General features: G+C 43.9%; 2 protein-coding genes across 2 annotated transcripts; one reads left to right on the forward strand and one right to left on the reverse strand.

The window, feature by feature from the left end:
- Positions 1 to 134: 134 nt before the first annotated feature.
- On the forward strand, positions 135 to 11,182 carry shc3 (SHC (Src homology 2 domain containing) transforming protein 3). Its single transcript, XM_049737972.1, has 13 exons — positions 135 to 209; positions 1,021 to 3,254; positions 5,069 to 5,139; positions 5,558 to 5,621; positions 6,877 to 6,996; positions 7,088 to 7,141; positions 7,221 to 7,272; positions 7,566 to 7,695; positions 7,845 to 7,992; positions 8,068 to 8,161; positions 8,237 to 8,425; positions 8,490 to 8,797; positions 8,884 to 11,182. The coding sequence occupies exons 2-13, from the start codon at positions 2,709 to 2,711 to the stop codon at positions 9,010 to 9,012; spliced, it is 1,905 nt and encodes a 634-aa protein (XP_049593929.1). The 5' UTR covers positions 135 to 209; positions 1,021 to 2,708; the 3' UTR covers positions 9,013 to 11,182.
- Positions 10,826 to 14,281, reverse strand: LOC125979602 (sphingosine 1-phosphate receptor 3). Its single transcript, XM_049737974.2, has 2 exons — positions 14,135 to 14,281; positions 10,826 to 13,978 (listed from the first exon to the last, which is right to left on the reverse strand). The coding sequence occupies exon 2, from the start codon at positions 13,944 to 13,946 to the stop codon at positions 12,792 to 12,794; it is 1,155 nt and encodes a 384-aa protein (XP_049593931.1). The 5' UTR covers positions 13,947 to 13,978; positions 14,135 to 14,281; the 3' UTR covers positions 10,826 to 12,791.
- Positions 14,282 to 17,370: the final 3,089 nt, after the last annotated feature.

Genomic DNA, 17,370 nt, shown 5'->3' on the forward strand with positions numbered 1-17,370 from the left:
TTTTGGCTTTTAAATATTTTTTTTCTCCTCACATTTAATCTTGAAACTACACGTAAATGCAAACGTATATACTACATTTCAAAGCAATTTTGAACAAAGGGCAAAATCGGGAAAGAGACACCTTTTTGTTTTGACTCAAACTGACATTTGATTGGTTAATTATTGTCACATGTCCGGGAGTGGTCAATGGCTGCTTCGTGCCAGAATAGGTGAGTACAGCACCGCTAATCTTTTTAATTGTTTGGTCTGTACATATATTTATCTCAACTTTATGGATTATAAAATCACATGGGAATATATGTGTGTAATAATTTTATTGTGGTAGAACATTATATGTGTATTTGACTCACAACAGTCATGACGCACTTTGTGAAGATGATCATGGCGTAGATCGGAGACTCCGTAAACGTGGACACACACGAATCTTTGAATTTTGAGGAAAGTAATCAAAACCAAATATTTTTTTTCTTGACGAGGTAATGCATTTATTTACATGTATTTGTTTACGTAGAAAAATCACCCTACCATTGAGTATGGCCTCCCCATTTGTGTTGTAGGTGAGCAAGAATCAATCCCAAAAGTCATTACATGCAGAAAAACACTTGCATTCACATCTATAGACATTTTGGAGTCTTTAATAACCATAACATATTTTGGGAAGTATTAAAGCAACATAGAAACGCCACCGAGATTCAAACCCAGAACCTCTTGACTGCTCACCCCAAAAAAAAATGCAATAAAGATAAATATAGTCACATCTAATTAAAAAATCCATAGCAGCACACGCTCTTGTCCTCCCCCACACACTGTAGATTCATAATTAAATGCTCTCTCGAATGTTGAATTGAAAACGGTGAGCTAATAAGAATGGTTACAGGCAAGATCATTTTGGAAGAAGAAGTGGGTGCAGTTCTACTGTTGTGTATTGCATGGATGTTTTTCTTTATGATTCAAACTTATTTGAAAAAATGAACATATGCAATCTGATGTTTTGAAGTTAATATTGTTTTGCTTTTACAGTGAGAAATAAGACCGGTCCTCACCTGCCCTGGCTGGGAATGGTTTCTCCCACTATCCTGCAAGCCTTCCCTGAATGAGTCATCCAGCCAAGCGCTCATTGGACGGGAGCGCGCCGTCCCGAGGGATTGCCTTGCAGTAACGGCGGCGCGGCAGCAGCAGCAGCGGCGGCGGCGGCGGCGGCAGCAGCAACAGCGGCGGAGCGGCCTTGCTTCCATTCACAGAAACATTGGTATGCCAACCTGCTATTTCATTCACAGCCAGGACTATGAACATTGCCTTTTGTCCCTTCCAGTCCTCTTTCTGTTTTTGCTCTTAAATTAGACCCCCCCCCCCCTCCCTTTTGTTTCAGAGGGGAGAAGGCAGTTTTTTTTTTTCTGCCTTCTATATTTGCCATGTTGGGGAGGGAGACTGCAGTGCGAAATGCAGCAGAGTGAGCGAGAGCGGAAGCTGCTCATGAATGAGCGTCGCTCTCTCCCGTTCTAGAAGGCGAGAGGACATTTTTTACATGAATGGTCTGTGTTTGTGTATGCGCGCTTCCTTTCCTGCTGCCACGGTGAGCGCAGATGCTTCATCATCACCGGCAGTGGTGCGGCGGAGACTGTCCTTTGCGCTTTTTTTCTCCCCTCTCCCTCTCTTCATTGACTCATCCTCGTGTTGAGGAAAATGACGTCCATAGCGGATTTATTTGGGTTGTATCACCCTCATTGCTGTAGTTGCCTTGTTTGAGCTCCTAGCGCTCAATTTCAGATTTAAGATTATGATGGGGATCCACGTTTGATTTTAGTGATGGATTTTTTCAAGTGTTGACGAATGTACTTTAGTCGAATTATGTTCTTTTTAATTGCGTTTTATGTACGTCCACTGAAGTGAGTGTTTTATTAGCTGGAAAGCAGTTTAACTATCACCTCATAAGAAATATTTTTTTTAAATACAATATTTCATGATATTGCACAATTACGTTTTAGAACGAATTCAGACAAATCCCAATAGATGATCAAGCTACCTCACGTTATTCCATCCACATATAGATGTTTGGAAAAATAAATTGTTAACTAAATTGAAACTTGAGTACATTAAACAACTGGAGGATTTTACTAACAGATTGTTTCTAGAGTGCTGTAAGTGGGAGATTTTTTTTCTCCCTCTCCCCTCTGTGCCTCCCTCCCTCCCTCCCTCCAACAGGAAGTGATTTGCAGTGTTCAGCAAGCCTTTTGTTGAGAAGGTTTTCTCACATCAGTGAGTCATGCTCCAGCTCTGAGCCGGCAGCAGCTAGGCAGGAAGGCAGCAGCCAGCCAGTGCCATTCTGTCATCGTCACCTTCGCCGCAATTTGTGGATTTTTGCTTATTTTTTGGGAGCCTGAGAAATCGTTGTTGGAAGCAGCAGCAGCAGCTGAAGCATCACCAGTGGAAACCACCACAACAACAACCTCTCCATCCTCCTCTGCTTCGTTTCCATGGATTTGCGCCGTGTTTTTCTCTCTTGACTGCATTGAAGCGCCGGATTTTAGCGATCGGGAAATCGAGAGAGGTGGTTGCCGTTGCTCCAAAACGTTTGCCACCAGCGCCGACGTCTCCACCGTCGCCACGTCTGCTGCTGCTGCCATGTTACAGGAGAGGGTAATCATCGCGGCAAGGAGGCGGGCGGTGCGTGTCGCTTGAGGCGCCGTGAGAGAGAAGAGGCGAAGGGTATGCTTCACCGCACCAAATACAACCGCTTCAGGAATGAGTCGGTGACGTCCGTCGATGACATCGTCCACGGCCTGTCCATGAACCCCAAGGTGTCGGCCAGCCCCGAGACGCCATACGCTCCCCCGGCTGACGACCAGCCCCCGGCCGCTCCCGGCGTCGCCGCCGCCGGCCACGACCACTCGGACGATGGCGGTACGCCCCTGTGCACCCTCATCAACAAGGTGTCCAACCTGAAGTTCAGCAACTCCAGCAGCTTGCTCGGCATCAAGGGGCTGCCCTCAGCAGTCAAGGACCTGGCAGTGGCCAAGCTGCAGGGTGGGGGCGCTTCGGTGACGAGCCCCGGCGTGGCGGCCGTAGGGGCGGCGGCCTGCCTGCCAACGCTGGAGCCTGCCACCGGCATGAGCAAGAAGAGCAGACCGGACGAGCTTCTACCCGCCGGAGAGGACTGGAACCCCGGCTGCGGTGGACCGGTGGGCAAACCTTTCAGAGGGTGGCTGCACTCCAGTGAGAAGATCTCCGGACCAGGAGTGACATACATTGTTAAGGTAGGTAGGTGGTGAATGTTGCTCATCCATTTTCGGGCATGTTTGGCTGCTGAATATGAGGCGAAAAGCAGACTACACCCCGCATTGCTCACCAGTCATGACAAAAAAAAAAAAAATTCACCCTCAAATCCATCCATTCTCTATTTTGCCAGTCAGGTTTTGGTTTGCATGGCTAACAGGAGCTGAAATGGCAAAATAGAACATGATACAATATTTTTTGTAAAAAAGGGGCAAACATGACACAATAGTGTCAAATCAACTGAGAAAGAAAAAACATCCAATGAAATATTTTATGTGAATATGATGATATCACACCTAATAATTATCAATATCTGTTACAGATATATAGTTCGGATGTATAGTATTGGAAGAAATACATCACGGGCCTAAATTGTAGCCATTCAGTGGCAAAGCTTCACGAAGCACTACATTTCTAATGCGTCTGGTTGACTCATCATCAGCCACCATATCAGGAAAGCCTCTTGTAGAAGGTCATCTGTGGGTGATAGCTTCGCCCTCTGTGTAGTGCTTTCGTAACCATGCCGACATCTTTATTCCCCCGTGTGCTGTGGCAGTATTAGCTGAACAGCAGGGGTGAGGGGGGAAGAAAAAAAAAAAAAAAGATGCAGCGTCTTATGTCAACGGCAAGCATACATCATTTGGAAGAAGCACACGTTGGCGCTGAGCTATGAATGTCATCATGCCGCCAATGAGTCACCGGCGGGACTGATGATGCCGATGTGTGAACTGAATGCAAAATGTGATGTATGGTCTTTCTTTTTTTTTTTTTAATAAATATAAACGTTTTTTTCTTATTTGAACAGGCAGCATAAGAGAACAAGTGACAAGTTGTCACACAAAGTGTCCGTGTGCTGCGCCGCGTTAACCATATTAAGGCCAGTCAGCGTCAATAAATGCGTCTACCATTTTGGACTTTGGGTCCTGTGAGTTTAACGTCGCTTCAAATTAGCGTCACATGGTTGCCCCTTTCACCCATCATGTGCCATTAGTCCCAATGGACATTGATCTCCTTCACAACATGCACGTCAATGAATTATGGCAGACTTTCACAGCTCAGTACCCCAAATCAGGCCCTAACTTTAGAAAATACATCACGACTACTCCTATCATGAGCATATGGCAGATTATTTATTCTTTTAGTTGATCATAAAATCGGCCTACGTCGTGTGTACCGATACCTCGAAATAAGTTGATACGATACCTGGTATTTTTATTATTGTTATATTATACCGATTTGTAAAGCGCTTTTATTAGTAGTAATTGATCTTTTCAGTTTATGTAGATTAACAAAAATATTTGTTTAACAAAATAGACATGCAGACAAGCACACTTAAAACATATCCTCTTGCCGCCAATTCCTTAATGATCTTGTTTCCTTAGCTTTTGGCGAGGATAATGGCTAAATGAAGCGGCAAGGGGCGGAGGAAATTTTTTTGTTTTTTTTTTGTTTACAGACCTGACAATGAATGCAACGCTCATCATCAGCACAAAGTGTTCCCGGCTTGTGCTCTGTGTGAGTAGGTGGCTGCTAATGAAGAGGATTACAGGAGGATCTCATGAGGCGTAGTAACACGGCAAAATTTGCTTTTCTCTCGATACTTTGTTCTCCATTTGGGCTGCAACTTTCTCTCAATCGTGGTTGTGTTCAATATAAAATGCAGTGGCTCCTCCTATAAAACAACTAAATAAGTAAACCGGGCGTTATTTCTTGTGCTGTGAGTCAGTTTTTACATCATTGTTGATGCTTTTGTTATGTCAAGTTTTGCTAACCCCTTTGTGTTACTTCTCTCCAGTATCTGGGTTGCATTGAAGTTCTTCGATCGATGAGATCTTTAGATTTCACCACGCGATCTCAAATAACAAGGTGAGTCTATGTTTTCATTTTAGAGCTTCACCTGTTACGGCAGGACATTACGAGGCGTCACCGATGATAATGATTGGTTGCAATTAGAACCTTTTCAAGTCCTGCTTTGTTTTCACGCCGTGTCGTGAACACCTCTATTTATATCGGTGCAACTATTGAACGGAAAGTTGACAGTGATTCGCTTTGTGCCATGTCTACTTTTCTGCTTCACTTGCATTGATGTCAGCCAGTAAGGCGGCACGCTCGTCGCCTCTCTGCTTTCGAGAATGCTCGCAAACATGGAAATTACGTTCTCTGTCCTTGAAACTACGTTCTGTGACTTATTGACAATATTGTTGCAAATTTGTAAAATAATATTATTATTATGAGTACTACATGATATTCATATATTGATACGAATGTCTCTTGAACCCTCCAGGGAGGCTATCAGCTTGGTTTGTGAGGCTGTTCCAGGCACCAAAAGCGCTCTGCGGAAGCGAAAGGTATGTAGGCGGGCTAAAGGACAGCAAGGGTGGGGTAGGGGGGGTGCAGGTTTAAAGAGACGAATGAAAGGCAAGAAATGAGAGCGTGGGGAAGGCATAAGGGAGGCAGCAAGGAGGAGGAAGCCAAAAAATATTGTATAGAGCATAGGTGTCAAACTCAAGGCCCAAGGGCCAGATATGGCCCCCCACCTAATTTTATGTGGCCCATGAAGACAAATTTTGCATCGACTTTGTGTCATTACTAATATTACAAATCGTCTTCACTTTAAAAAAAAGAGACATTGCTTGCAATTTTGATTACCATTCGTTGTTTTTTAAATATTTGAACAGATTGTCCAAATCTTCTGACTTCAGGATCAAAGACATTTGCAAGCATCTACTTTTACTTTGGAAAACAATGATAATAATAGATAATATAAATAAGAAATAATAACAAACAAACATAATTGGTTGATAAGCAGTAATAGAGGACAAAACTTTATATTTAAATACACTAATGCAAAAAAAAAATTTATCTGATTATTCAATTAATCAGTGGAATAATCAATCAAATAGTCGATTCTAAAATGTTCGATAGTGACATCCGTGCTTGTGGACGGTAAACAGAAGCAGCGAGGAAGGCAAAAAGGGAGGCCGAGAGCATGAGAGGTAGTCACGTATGCAAATAAAATGTTGGCGGAGGGGAAGAAAAAAAAACATCATTATATATTCATTTAGAGTCTATTCATAGCATCACTTTTCCTGCGCGTCGTCTTCCTTCCATCCTTCCTGGCCGGAGACGGACAGATAACATGTCCTGTTAACGAGTGCAGGGAAATGATGAGACGCCGTCTGTACGTGCGTGTGTGTGTGTGTGTGTGTGTGTGTGCGCAGACGCATGTGGCATGCTGCCTCCCATGCTGCATTCATTGCACACGGCTCCTCAATGACTCACACAGCACACGCGCTTTCTACGCCGACCTGCATTCTGTAGTCCTCGTTCAAATGCCAGCGTAGACATAAAAAAAAAAAAAAACGCAACGCCATTTGCTCTATTTCATGTTATTTCACTTCCGTTCACGTTATTTGGGTCGTGGCCGAGAGGAATAACAAGCGCGCCGCAATGACGTCATCTGGAACGCTTTTGGCTAATTTTATCCACCCTTCTATTCATTCATATCAACAACAGTTCACAGTCGCTCGTCATTAGGCACAGCATGTTCTTACCCCCCCCCCCCCCCCCCCCTCTTCTAATTGTATTTTTATTTTGTGTCAGCCACCATCCAAAGCTCTGTCTAGCATCCTGGGGAAGAGCAATCTGCAGTTTGCCGGCATGTCGATCAACTTGAACATCTCCACCAGTAGCCTCAACCTAATGACGCCGGACTGCAAACAAGTAAGCCGGGAAATCGGCGCCAAGAATTAGGAAAATCAGACGACATTCGTAGTCATTCATCTACATCTGCTGTGTTTGTTTTATTGTGCAGATTATAGCCAATCATCACATGCAGTCCATCTCCTTCGCATCCGGTGGCGACCCCGTAAGTATCACAAGCACACACACACGTGTGTCAAAATTGTTACAATACACATCTTAGAACAATTTTGTTCATCTTTCAGGACACAACGGACTTTGTTGCCTATGTGGCAAAAGATCCTGTTAACAGAAGAGGTATGAATGAAGTCCTTTAGCTCACTAATGATTTAATTAGTTAATTCTTGTCCTGGGTTCTACATTAACTGGGTCTGAATAACTCACAGCCATTATGTGACTGCTTGGCCCAATCGGAATTGGCCCAAATATAAAGATGCTAAATTTGATGCTAAGATGCTAAATTTGAAAGAATCATATTTGAAACGTATTATAGTAATATACAGGGCCAGTGCTGGTTCTGGCGATGCCACCGCGACATGGCTCACGGTGACCCAAAAGGCTTCATGTCGGATCCTGCTGTTTCTCCCTAGCGTGTCACATCCTGGAGTGTTCGGACGGGCTGGCCCAAGACGTCATCAGCACCATCGGCCAGGCCTTTGACCTTCGCTTCCAGCAGTACATGCAGTGTCCTTCCAGCAAGCCTTCCACCACACATGACAGGTGAGTACCTTGAGTCTGTTCACACGTCCATCGGGACATGTCATTGAAAGGCAAATATGAAAATTTGGCATCAAATGTGTGTGTAAGAGATAAAGTTCAAGTATATTCTAGTATGGGACGGGCTGATACAAGTATGTACTTGTGCACAGGGTGCTCAATGTGGAGGAGTTGCCGTGGACGGAGGAGGAAGAAGAGTCTGCAGAGCATCCATACTACAACAATATCCCCGGGAAGATGCCGCCCCCCGGAGGCTTCATCGACACGCGGCTGACCAATCAGAACGCAGACGGAAGCCAGGTGCGTTACTTTGGAGAAGCCCAATGGCAGACCAACAGTTCCAAACATAGCAAAATGCAGATCTTCTACATTTAGATGGGCTCAAACTCTGTGGATCAGAACTATTACCAAGGGCGACATTGTGGGGAAAACTGGACAGAGGAGAGAAAGTCTACCTTCATACAACAAGGTAGTCATTTTTTTTCCACATGTATTGTTTTAGCCATGCATTTCTATTTTACCATGTATGACTGTTCCTCTCCAGGTTCCTTGGACATAAGCAGTGAAAGCAAAGGTCCGCCGCCGCCAAAAACAAGCGAGATGCCCACGTACATGAACACCCAGCAGATCGACGAGCAGGTCTTGGCGGCGCTGCAGGCCGAGGCGGAGCATGTGACCAAGGGAATGGCAGCCGCGGCAAGGGAGAATCCGCTGACGGATCTCTTTGACATGAGTAAGTCCTTCATGGTGGCTCCAAAAAACTTGCAATTTAAAAAAAAAAATTTTTGTGTGCGTAGAACCCTTCGAGGACGCCATCCAGGCGCAGCCCCAAGCGCCCTCGCAGGTGTCATCGCTGCACAAGGCGACGTCAGTGGACAACTCCAGCCCGCTGCTGGCGCGCTCCATCGCTTTCCGGGCGCAGGAGGAGCTGGAGGGCCAAGCGTGGTACCGCGGCAAGATGAGTCGGCGTGACGCCGAAAAGCTGCTGCATGACGACGGCGACTTCCTGGTGCGCAAGAGCGCCACCAACCCGGGCTCTTACGTGCTCACCGGCATGCACAACGGCATCGCCAAGCACCTGTTGCTGGTGGACCCTGAAGGCACGGTGAGCCTCACCCAAAAAAAAATCATCTAGCCATTTTCTGTTACACATTTATTGACAAAACTAAAATCCGTCTTTTTATTTTCAAGGTTCGGACGAAAGATCACGTGTTCGACAGCATCAGCCACCTGATTGGCCATCACCGTGACAACAACCTGCCAATCGTGTCAGCCGGGAGCGAACTGTGTCTGCTGCAGCCAGTCGTATGGAAGCAGTAATTGCGCCCCCATGTGGATACGGGAAGCTCTGAACTTTCCTTCCTGCTGTCTCAGAAACATGAAGCGTGAGGGAAGCTGCTACAAAAAAAGTTTTTAGCCCGGGTGACGCTGAAGAAAACAAAAGAATATTTATTATAGAACTGTTATTTTATCGTGACAACTGAAATGCTATATTTTTGCGAAGACACAGTATAGGACACCCACGATATATTGATTTGATGTTTCAAACGATATGATACGATACGTTCTTGTAGTTTAGACAATTCAAACCTAGACGAGGTGCGGACCAGAGTATTTTAGAGTATGAGAGCTACAAATTTTACGTTTTGTCTGCCAAGCACAACCACATTTCTACTGAGAAACGAAACAAACCCGCCAGAGCCCCAAACTCAAGAGCTATTCATAAAGAAGGAAGATCTGAGTGCGTAAAAAAGACCAAAAATTATTATTTATTTTTTTTCTCTGAATATTTTGTTGTTTTTCAGAGAGGCCCTAATACTCTTCCTTATGTTGTCTCACTGACTTCTAGAAATCGTAAAGTTGACGGCTTTTATCTTTGGCTTTTGTGTGCCAACACTGTAAAATAATCCCGCATTAATTCGCACGATTTGGGTTCTTTTGTACGTGTTAGTGATTGGTTTGGTGGGGGGGGGGGGGGGGGGGGCTTTGTTGACATTGTTTTGAACACTACTGTTTTAATGACCACACGTAAATAGTACAATCACAGCGACGTCATTTGCTTTGTCACCAAAGACACAGAAGTAAAAGAAGCAGGCCCTCCTCTAGGTGTCAGCAGTCTTTTTTACTTAGCCTCATTTCCTCACAATAGTAGCAACAACATCATTTCTCAGCCCGTTTATTAATAGCAAATGGATGCGTTCAAGTGCAGTCGAACCAAAATCAGCATGCGTTTTGATCAGTGGGTTTTGATGAGACCGATGCAATGTAATGCCTGTATTTTTGCTGCAAGAGAGCGTGTACAATGCATATTTGTCACATAACACAAACACTCAACAGAATTGAGCGGTGTCGGGGGAGGGGGGGGGAACAATCTTGGGCAAGTTTAGCGTAAGAATTTCGGAGCGAAATCGTCAAAGTTGGCAACTTTGCTTTATTGGTCACTTTTTAATGCATATTTAAATGATTTATATTTGTGTTATTTTAAACAGAAAATAAATACAAATAATATGCAGGTGCATCTCCATAATGTAGAATAATTTGCCATTAAAACCAAATACACAGTGGCTATAAATTGCCTGTTTAAATGTCAGGTTTTTATGATATGAATTTTTTTTTGTCATCTCGAAAACGTGGCATTTAAAGTGTGTTGACTTTGTATCTGCTGTATATGTTTTAGACAAAAATATTAAGAAATAATTGTTTCGGAGGGTTTCACCCTCTTTTCAAATTTATTAGTTTCCCATTATAGACTGGCCTGCTGTTTTTTTTATTCACCCTTTATTTTTGATCCACTCCCATAGAAAGTGTGCAACTTTCAAACATGCTAATTCTGCAACAGAAAATCTCATTTTTCGTTTTGCTTTCTCAAATCATTTTCAGAGACATGGAAAACAATACAAAGATTTTTTTTAATATTAATAATTCATGGTAAATGACCTTGATATTGAAAGAGACGACCTAATCATGTTTTAGTAATGAAAACTACACTACTTGAAATGGACAGTGACAATTTGAGAGAGGGAAAATTAAAAGTAAATATTTACAACAAGAAACTAAAGGTAAATAAGAGAATTTTAGCGGGGATTTCTGTTGATGAAAATGTGCCTTTTCTTTGTACAAACTACTGGATGTGTTTTCTTTCCTTCTTCAAAGTGCAATAGGTGATGTTCAATATGGAGCATGCCTGTTCTCCACTTGTGGACCTCGTGTTTTGGCCCTGCTGCGTATTGCTGCTCGACACCTCCCTCCCTCCCTCACTTGTTATTATTGTTATTATATACCTGGAGTGTAAATTTAATCATTTTTTCCCCCCATGCTATACAAGTAGAAACACAAGAGTTGACTATTTTTTGAATGGTAAATGGGGAAAGTGAGAGCAACGAGGACATAAAAACAAAAAGTCCAGATGTTTACAGATTTAATCTTTTGGTTGTATGGGTTTCACATTATTCTGTATGACTGTTGGCAATAAAACCGTGAATGTGTAGAATTTTGGCGCTTCTAGTACTATATTTACCTTTTTTAAAACAGTTCATTTTACTTTAAAATTGCAATTTATGTTTATACTGATTTTAAGTGAATTGTTCCTGTACTATTTAATTTCTGCTTCTTACGGTTTGTTTTTAATAATGCACGCTTCAATGTTGATAATTTGTTGATTAATAGTACTTTTTGTTACTTTTTTAAGTTTTCAATTCTGTTAGTAGCTGTAAATTTAGTCTGTTTTTATTTACATTAAATGTTTTATTGTATTTATGACCCTATTTAAATACATTATTTTATTCAATTGTATAATATACATACATTTTATTTTATCTGGAAACGTTTTCCATTTTTATCAGGCCCCTGACCCCCAATATTGTTTTCATGCACTTTTAGTGTAACATCCTTAACCTTGAATATTTTTATTTTAACAGACCACACTGCAAGTGATGTGGAGTTTATTTTGAAGAGGATGACCCTGAGTGCATCGCAGGGACAGTTCGTGACCTCCGCTGCCCACATGAGGTAACAGCCACAGTTTTACGCTTCACATCTACGTTAAAAAAAAAATCATGCCTCTCAAAAGTGTAACTTCATGCTTTCAAAGGTAATTTCAAAGGTAATTTGATTTAATAATATAATAGTTTATCCATCCATTTACTTCCTTCAATAACCAGCAGGTGGCACCCTGGCATCATGTCTTTCATTACTGCAGCTCCTTTCATTCAAGCATGTGATGCTGTTGAGCTGTGCAGTCATAGTTAGTGCAGAAAGAATATAATAAATAGGTTGTGATCGTTTCAAACAATCACGACAATAATGCTACATTGAGATTATTGGAAGATGCTGACATTGGTTCCTTTAAGTCTTATACATGTAAGACTGCGTTTACACTAGTTCTTAATGCAAGAGAGGCCCATTTAGTGTCTGTATCTGATTTGTGGAAAATGTTGGTTAATGGCAAAACGACAGACAAAAATAGATGTGATGTCATCATCCGGCAAAAACTTGTTCTGGCCGTGTACACTGCAGTATTTGATTCAGAGCTGATTTGAATCAATTAGCTTTATATCCGCCATTGATCCTGATTTGCATTTGACGTTCTGGGATCATTGTATGTGCTTTTCCCGCTACTTTTCAGTACACTGTCTATATCTGATCAGTCCTGTTTACACTACAGTCACATTCGAATCTGAATCTGATAAGGCCTTATTCAGATTTGAGGTTCTGACATGCATACATGCATTTTCTCACTTCTGTTAGGTAAAACTGTTTACACTGCAATCAAATGATTTGAATCCCACTGGAATCTAAACCTAGTTCTGATTGGATCAGAAAATGTCAGAGTCTGTTTTGTTTTTTTTCTCTGAAGATAGAAATTGAAATTGAGTCACTTTAAGCAAGTAGTGTGTATCATGAGATATTTTCTATTGCAGTGGCCCAGAAACTCTTCTGGACTTTTTCCAAAGGTCCCATTTCTAGACGTTGCATTGTTTATCCTGATTTGGATAGGATGTGCCTCATAGTCAATATGTCTTTCAAGGAACTGAACGTTGTAGTCACTGAGTGGGTCAAATCCAGAGGTCATGGTGTCACGACCGCCCTTGCCTGGCCTCTCACTCGTTCCCGTCATTCTGGAGGAAGTTGTCAGCATCAGCACCGCTCGGCCCCGCAACCACCGACACCTTCCCGAGTTCAGAGTCCGCCTCCACGTCCGGCCCCGCCTGCCTGCTGCCTTGCTGGTTGTGGTTGTTCTGGCTACTCCACGACTTGCTCCGGCTGCGACTAGCCTCCAGACATTGCCTGTTCCCGCTGCCCGGCGTCGATGTTTTGCCCCGATAGCAAAGGCAGCAAGCCAAGCCCAGGAAGGCCCGTCTCATCTCACGGCTGGCCAGCGTGTATATGACGGGATTCATGGCCGAATTGAGCACGGCCAACCCAATGAACCAGTCGGCTTTGTAAAGGATGGGGCAGCGGTGGCGCTGATCGCAGGCCACGTCCACCAGGAGCAGCACAAAAATGGGCGTCCAGCAGGCGATGAAGACCCCCACCACGATAATGACGGTGCGTAGCAGCGACATGGCGTGCTCTGAATTGCTATGCTTGCTCACCTTGCGGCTACTGGACTTAACCAAGATGTAGATGCGTCCGTAAAGCACCGACATGGCCAGGAGCAGCACCATGAAGACGGTGATGCAGAAAGCTACGTACTTCTTGGAGTACAGTGGCAGAACGGTGGAGCAGTCGGGGAGGTCGCCCAGGCAGTTCCATCCCAGGATGGGAAGCGCCCCAAAGGAGATGGCGATCAACCAGCACGTGCCGATGAGAAGGAAGACCCTGTAGTTCTTGTTGGAGTCATAAGGCCTCATTTTGATCATGGTCAGGTGGCGCTCGATGGCGATGGCCAGAAGGCTGAAGATGGAGGCGCCCAAAGCCACGAACATGCTGCCCTCACGCACAAACCAAAGGGCGGGCGACAGGTGCAAGGTCCTGTCGCCGGACAGGAGCAGGTTGACCAGGTACGCCACGCCGGCAAGCATGTCGCACAGCGCCAGGTTGCCGATGAAATAGTACATGCGGTTGTGGAAGCGGTGGTTCCGCCAGATGGCCACCAACACCGTCAGGTTCTCCAGCACGATGAAGCTGCACACCACCAGGAACAGGAGCGTCTTAGTGTCTGGGGTCCCCACGCCGGCATTGGCGTCCACGCTGGGCCGATGGTCCAGCTTGCCCGTGTAGTTGTAATGCAGGTAGATGCGAGGATCAATCATTTTGAAGTCCGACGGGTTGGTTGCTCGTTCCTCTACGGGGAGGACACGCCAAAAGAAGTGATGCTTCCACTCGGATGCCTTTTTCCACTTCCTGTTTGCTCAATGCATGCAGCAAGCTTTGAAGGCTTGGCGTATGGCCGCGCAAGAGTGTAAATGAAAAACAGACACATGGAATCGAGCAGACTTACCAGGAGAACTTTGGAGGCTTCAGTCGATCCAAATATGAAGTGCAAACATGTCATTTAGCTTCAGTTCCACTTCCTGCAAATCAGAATTCCCATAGACAAACTTCCCCAAGCTCCTCTTGCTCCGCACCGCGCACACCATCGTCAGCCTCTAGTTTTTTCCCTCCTCCAAACTCAAGAGTTGACGTCGGCAGACTGGAAGTCACACCCATCTTCCCTGTGCCCTCCCTTCCTCATCCCCCACTTCTCTCCTCCCTCCTCCTCCTTTAGTGCATACATTGTGGTTTGCTTTCATTTATCTTGTACTTACCCTCATATTCTGTCTACCATCAATTGCATGTTTTTTTTATATCTGTATCTCCACCAAATGCCTAATAGTCCTTATCCATCCATCCATCCATCCATCCATCCATCCATCCATCCATCCATCCATCCATCCATCCATCCATCCATCCATCCATCCATCCATCCATCCATCCATCCATCCATCCATCCATCCATCCATCCATCCATCCATCCATCCATCCATCCATCCATCCATCCATCCATCCATCCATCCATCCAGTCAATCGTCTTTTCTTTGAGAGATGCGCACCTCTATTAATCGTCAGTATCATACTGTACATCCATCCGTCCAGCCAGGTCATGTGACACTTTGTTTTTGCTCCACAGCATTCTTGATGACTGGACGGCCGCTCCTCTTTCCAACAAGATGGACCAACGTCTACTCATGTACGTAAGTCTCAAGGATTTATAACTTTTCCTTTGTGCTCCACTATGTTTATCTTTATTTTTTGCTCGGAGCGATCCTGTGACACGGATGACTTCCTGGACACTGACACTCCTAGACAAACTGGGCTACTGGCATACTACTGACTGCCTATGAGGAGAGACATTTTCAGGGAAGGGGCGGGGAAGAGGGCAAGCTCATCCTTTGTTTCTGGTCGTCTTGACCTGACCTCATGTCCAGGAAGGATGGGCAGGACCACAGTCCGTGATGATAAATATGATGATTCTGATGATGTGATGTAAGATTAGTCAAGGGAAACAAAAAGTAGAAACATCGACCGGGTTTTACAAATAATTTAATATAATTTTAATATAATAAAATTAATATTATTAATAAAATAAAATATAATATTTTTATAATATCGCAAATGTACATACACATGTACACATGACATCTCTAGGGCTGCTACTTAACAAGAATCTTTAGAGAACCTTCAGTTTGATGTAGAGCCTTGGTGGGGGTTGGCCGAGCACTGTTGTAATTCAGTGGCATGTTCTAACAGTTTCCCAAAACAAAGCCCAGTTTTTCCCCTCATGTGAGAGCCAATCATGGAATACTTGAATGTGGTTATGAACCAAGAAGAATGTTTGTATGTGCCATTAGCATTGTTAAGCACTCAGAGGACGAATGAGCAAGCAGCTTTTAAGAGAACGAATCTGGTAGCTATCATGGAGCTGGATTAACGGCCATGGTTGGGGAAAAATCCAGAGGCTTTTTCAGCAAAAAATACAGCGGTGTGCGGGACGCGCATCTGCATTTATATCAACGGCGCTCCAAGAATGAAACCATCATCAAGCAGGAAGCCATAATGTGTGGTTGTGTGTATTCATAGACTACCACAGAAGAAGAAGATGGGTGGAGGGTTGTACTTTTTTTTTTTTCCAGCGGGACCACCCTCACTAAAGCGCTAGCGTCTTGGCTTTGGGTTTGTCATCTTCTTCAGCAATTAGAGTGTCACCGCTTGCATCGTCGCTGTCTGTCTCGCGTGTTTGATTCCCATCATACGCCAAAGCCATTTGATGTCGCCCTACAAAGCCACAACCCCCTCATTATGAGAGCAGCGCAGCCTGGCTAGGCCTCGCTTTGCCGCGACCTCACAGCTGGGAAAACCATTCCCGGACTTTTCCACTCCTTAGCTGCAGCCAGAACTTGATATGGTGTGTGTTGGAGTTTATTTGAGTTGCACAACCGCACTGCACAGCCGGCCGGCGCTGTTGCAGGAGCTGCTCTTCACAACAGTGCTTGACTTTCAAGAGGCAACTCAATCATTTGAGCATTTGGATGGAGGGAAGGATGGAGGGACGGACGCATGGATGGTTTTTAGAATTCATATAAAATTAGAAGAATGGTCTCTATTTGACCCAGGTAGAGATGATCTGCATTTACATGTTTAAACTCCTGATTTTTTTCATTTTTTACTAATTTATACTTTATATACATTATATACTATGACATACATTCACTCTATGGGTTGTTCTCAGAAATCATGGTCCAGAAGTGTGACATGTGAGGCCAAAAGTGAACTTGTGCAAAATCAGTTAAAATTGCTATATGCTTTAAATTAAGCCTTCATGCCGTTTGCTATGAATAAATAAAAGTAGTTCACTCAGGAACGCAGGAAATTGCTGAATGTTGTGGTCTACTCTGTGTAACTGTTGTCACACGGACACCACACAGCTTATATATTATTATAAAAATATTTACTACTTGTCATTTCTGCTTTTGAAAATGGGAACAAATGAAAGATCGAGTGGATAGTTTTCCACTATGTAGCTTCCGCTTTTACGTGGCTGCATAAAAAAAAAAGCTAATATTTGCACATGTCAATTTATTGCCAAATGATGGGATGAGCCAATGGGCATCAAAAAAAAAAATATCTTGGCCCTCACCTCAAAGGAACGAGCATAGAGTATACTTGGATATGAATTATTCAAATGCCGTAAAAAAGCGCATCCCCACATACAATATATATATAGATAGATATAGTAGAAGTATTATGAAGACATCCATAATTGATTCTAATGCAGCCGTGGAAAGCGAGCACGGCCGGATAAGAAGGAGATAAGGACCTTGGTCTTTAGTGCAATGAGCGCGTTGTGTAATGTGTTTGTACAGAAGTGGTTTAAGGGGGGGCAGTGGGGGGATGTTAGTCCGGTTTAACCCGTCATTAGAGCAAGAGCGTGGCATCGAAGGGGGGGCAGTAGGCACCTTCATGTGCAATTACACCCAAAGACCGTGCCTTTAATTTCACCCTGCGCATATTTTTTGCACGGCGGTCCCCCAGTGAGTGAATGAGTGAGACGGAGAGTCCCCTCCTTTGCTGTGTGGCTTTGCGGTCGTCATATTTTGGGCCAAGGCAGTTGGGGCCCCTCGAACGTAGCAAAGATGATTACATCAGCTGCTAGTTTGTGCAGTGTGTTTGCAAAGTCTCCTTTTGTAAAAGCTGGGA

Source organism: Syngnathus scovelli, chromosome 13 (genome assembly GCF_024217435.2).
Source record: "Syngnathus scovelli strain Florida chromosome 13, RoL_Ssco_1.2, whole genome shotgun sequence".
Taxonomy (NCBI): domain Eukaryota; kingdom Metazoa; phylum Chordata; class Actinopteri; order Syngnathiformes; family Syngnathidae; genus Syngnathus; species Syngnathus scovelli.

Bases quoted from the DNA above. Each gene is read 5' to 3' on its own strand.
- shc3 (XM_049737972.1), top strand. From the start codon at position 2,709: ATGCTTCACCGCACCAAATACAACCGCTTCAGGAATGAGTCGGTGACG. The intron at 5,622-6,876 runs GTATGTAGGCGG...ATTTTGTGTCAG, and splicing joins GCGCTCTGCGGAAGCGAAAG to CCACCATCCAAAGCTCTGTC. The intron at 7,273-7,565 runs GTATGAATGAAG...GTTTCTCCCTAG, and splicing joins AGATCCTGTTAACAGAAGAG to CGTGTCACATCCTGGAGTGT.
- LOC125979602 (XM_049737974.2), bottom strand. From the start codon at position 13,946: ATGATTGATCCTCGCATCTACCTGCATTACAACTACACGGGCAAGCTG.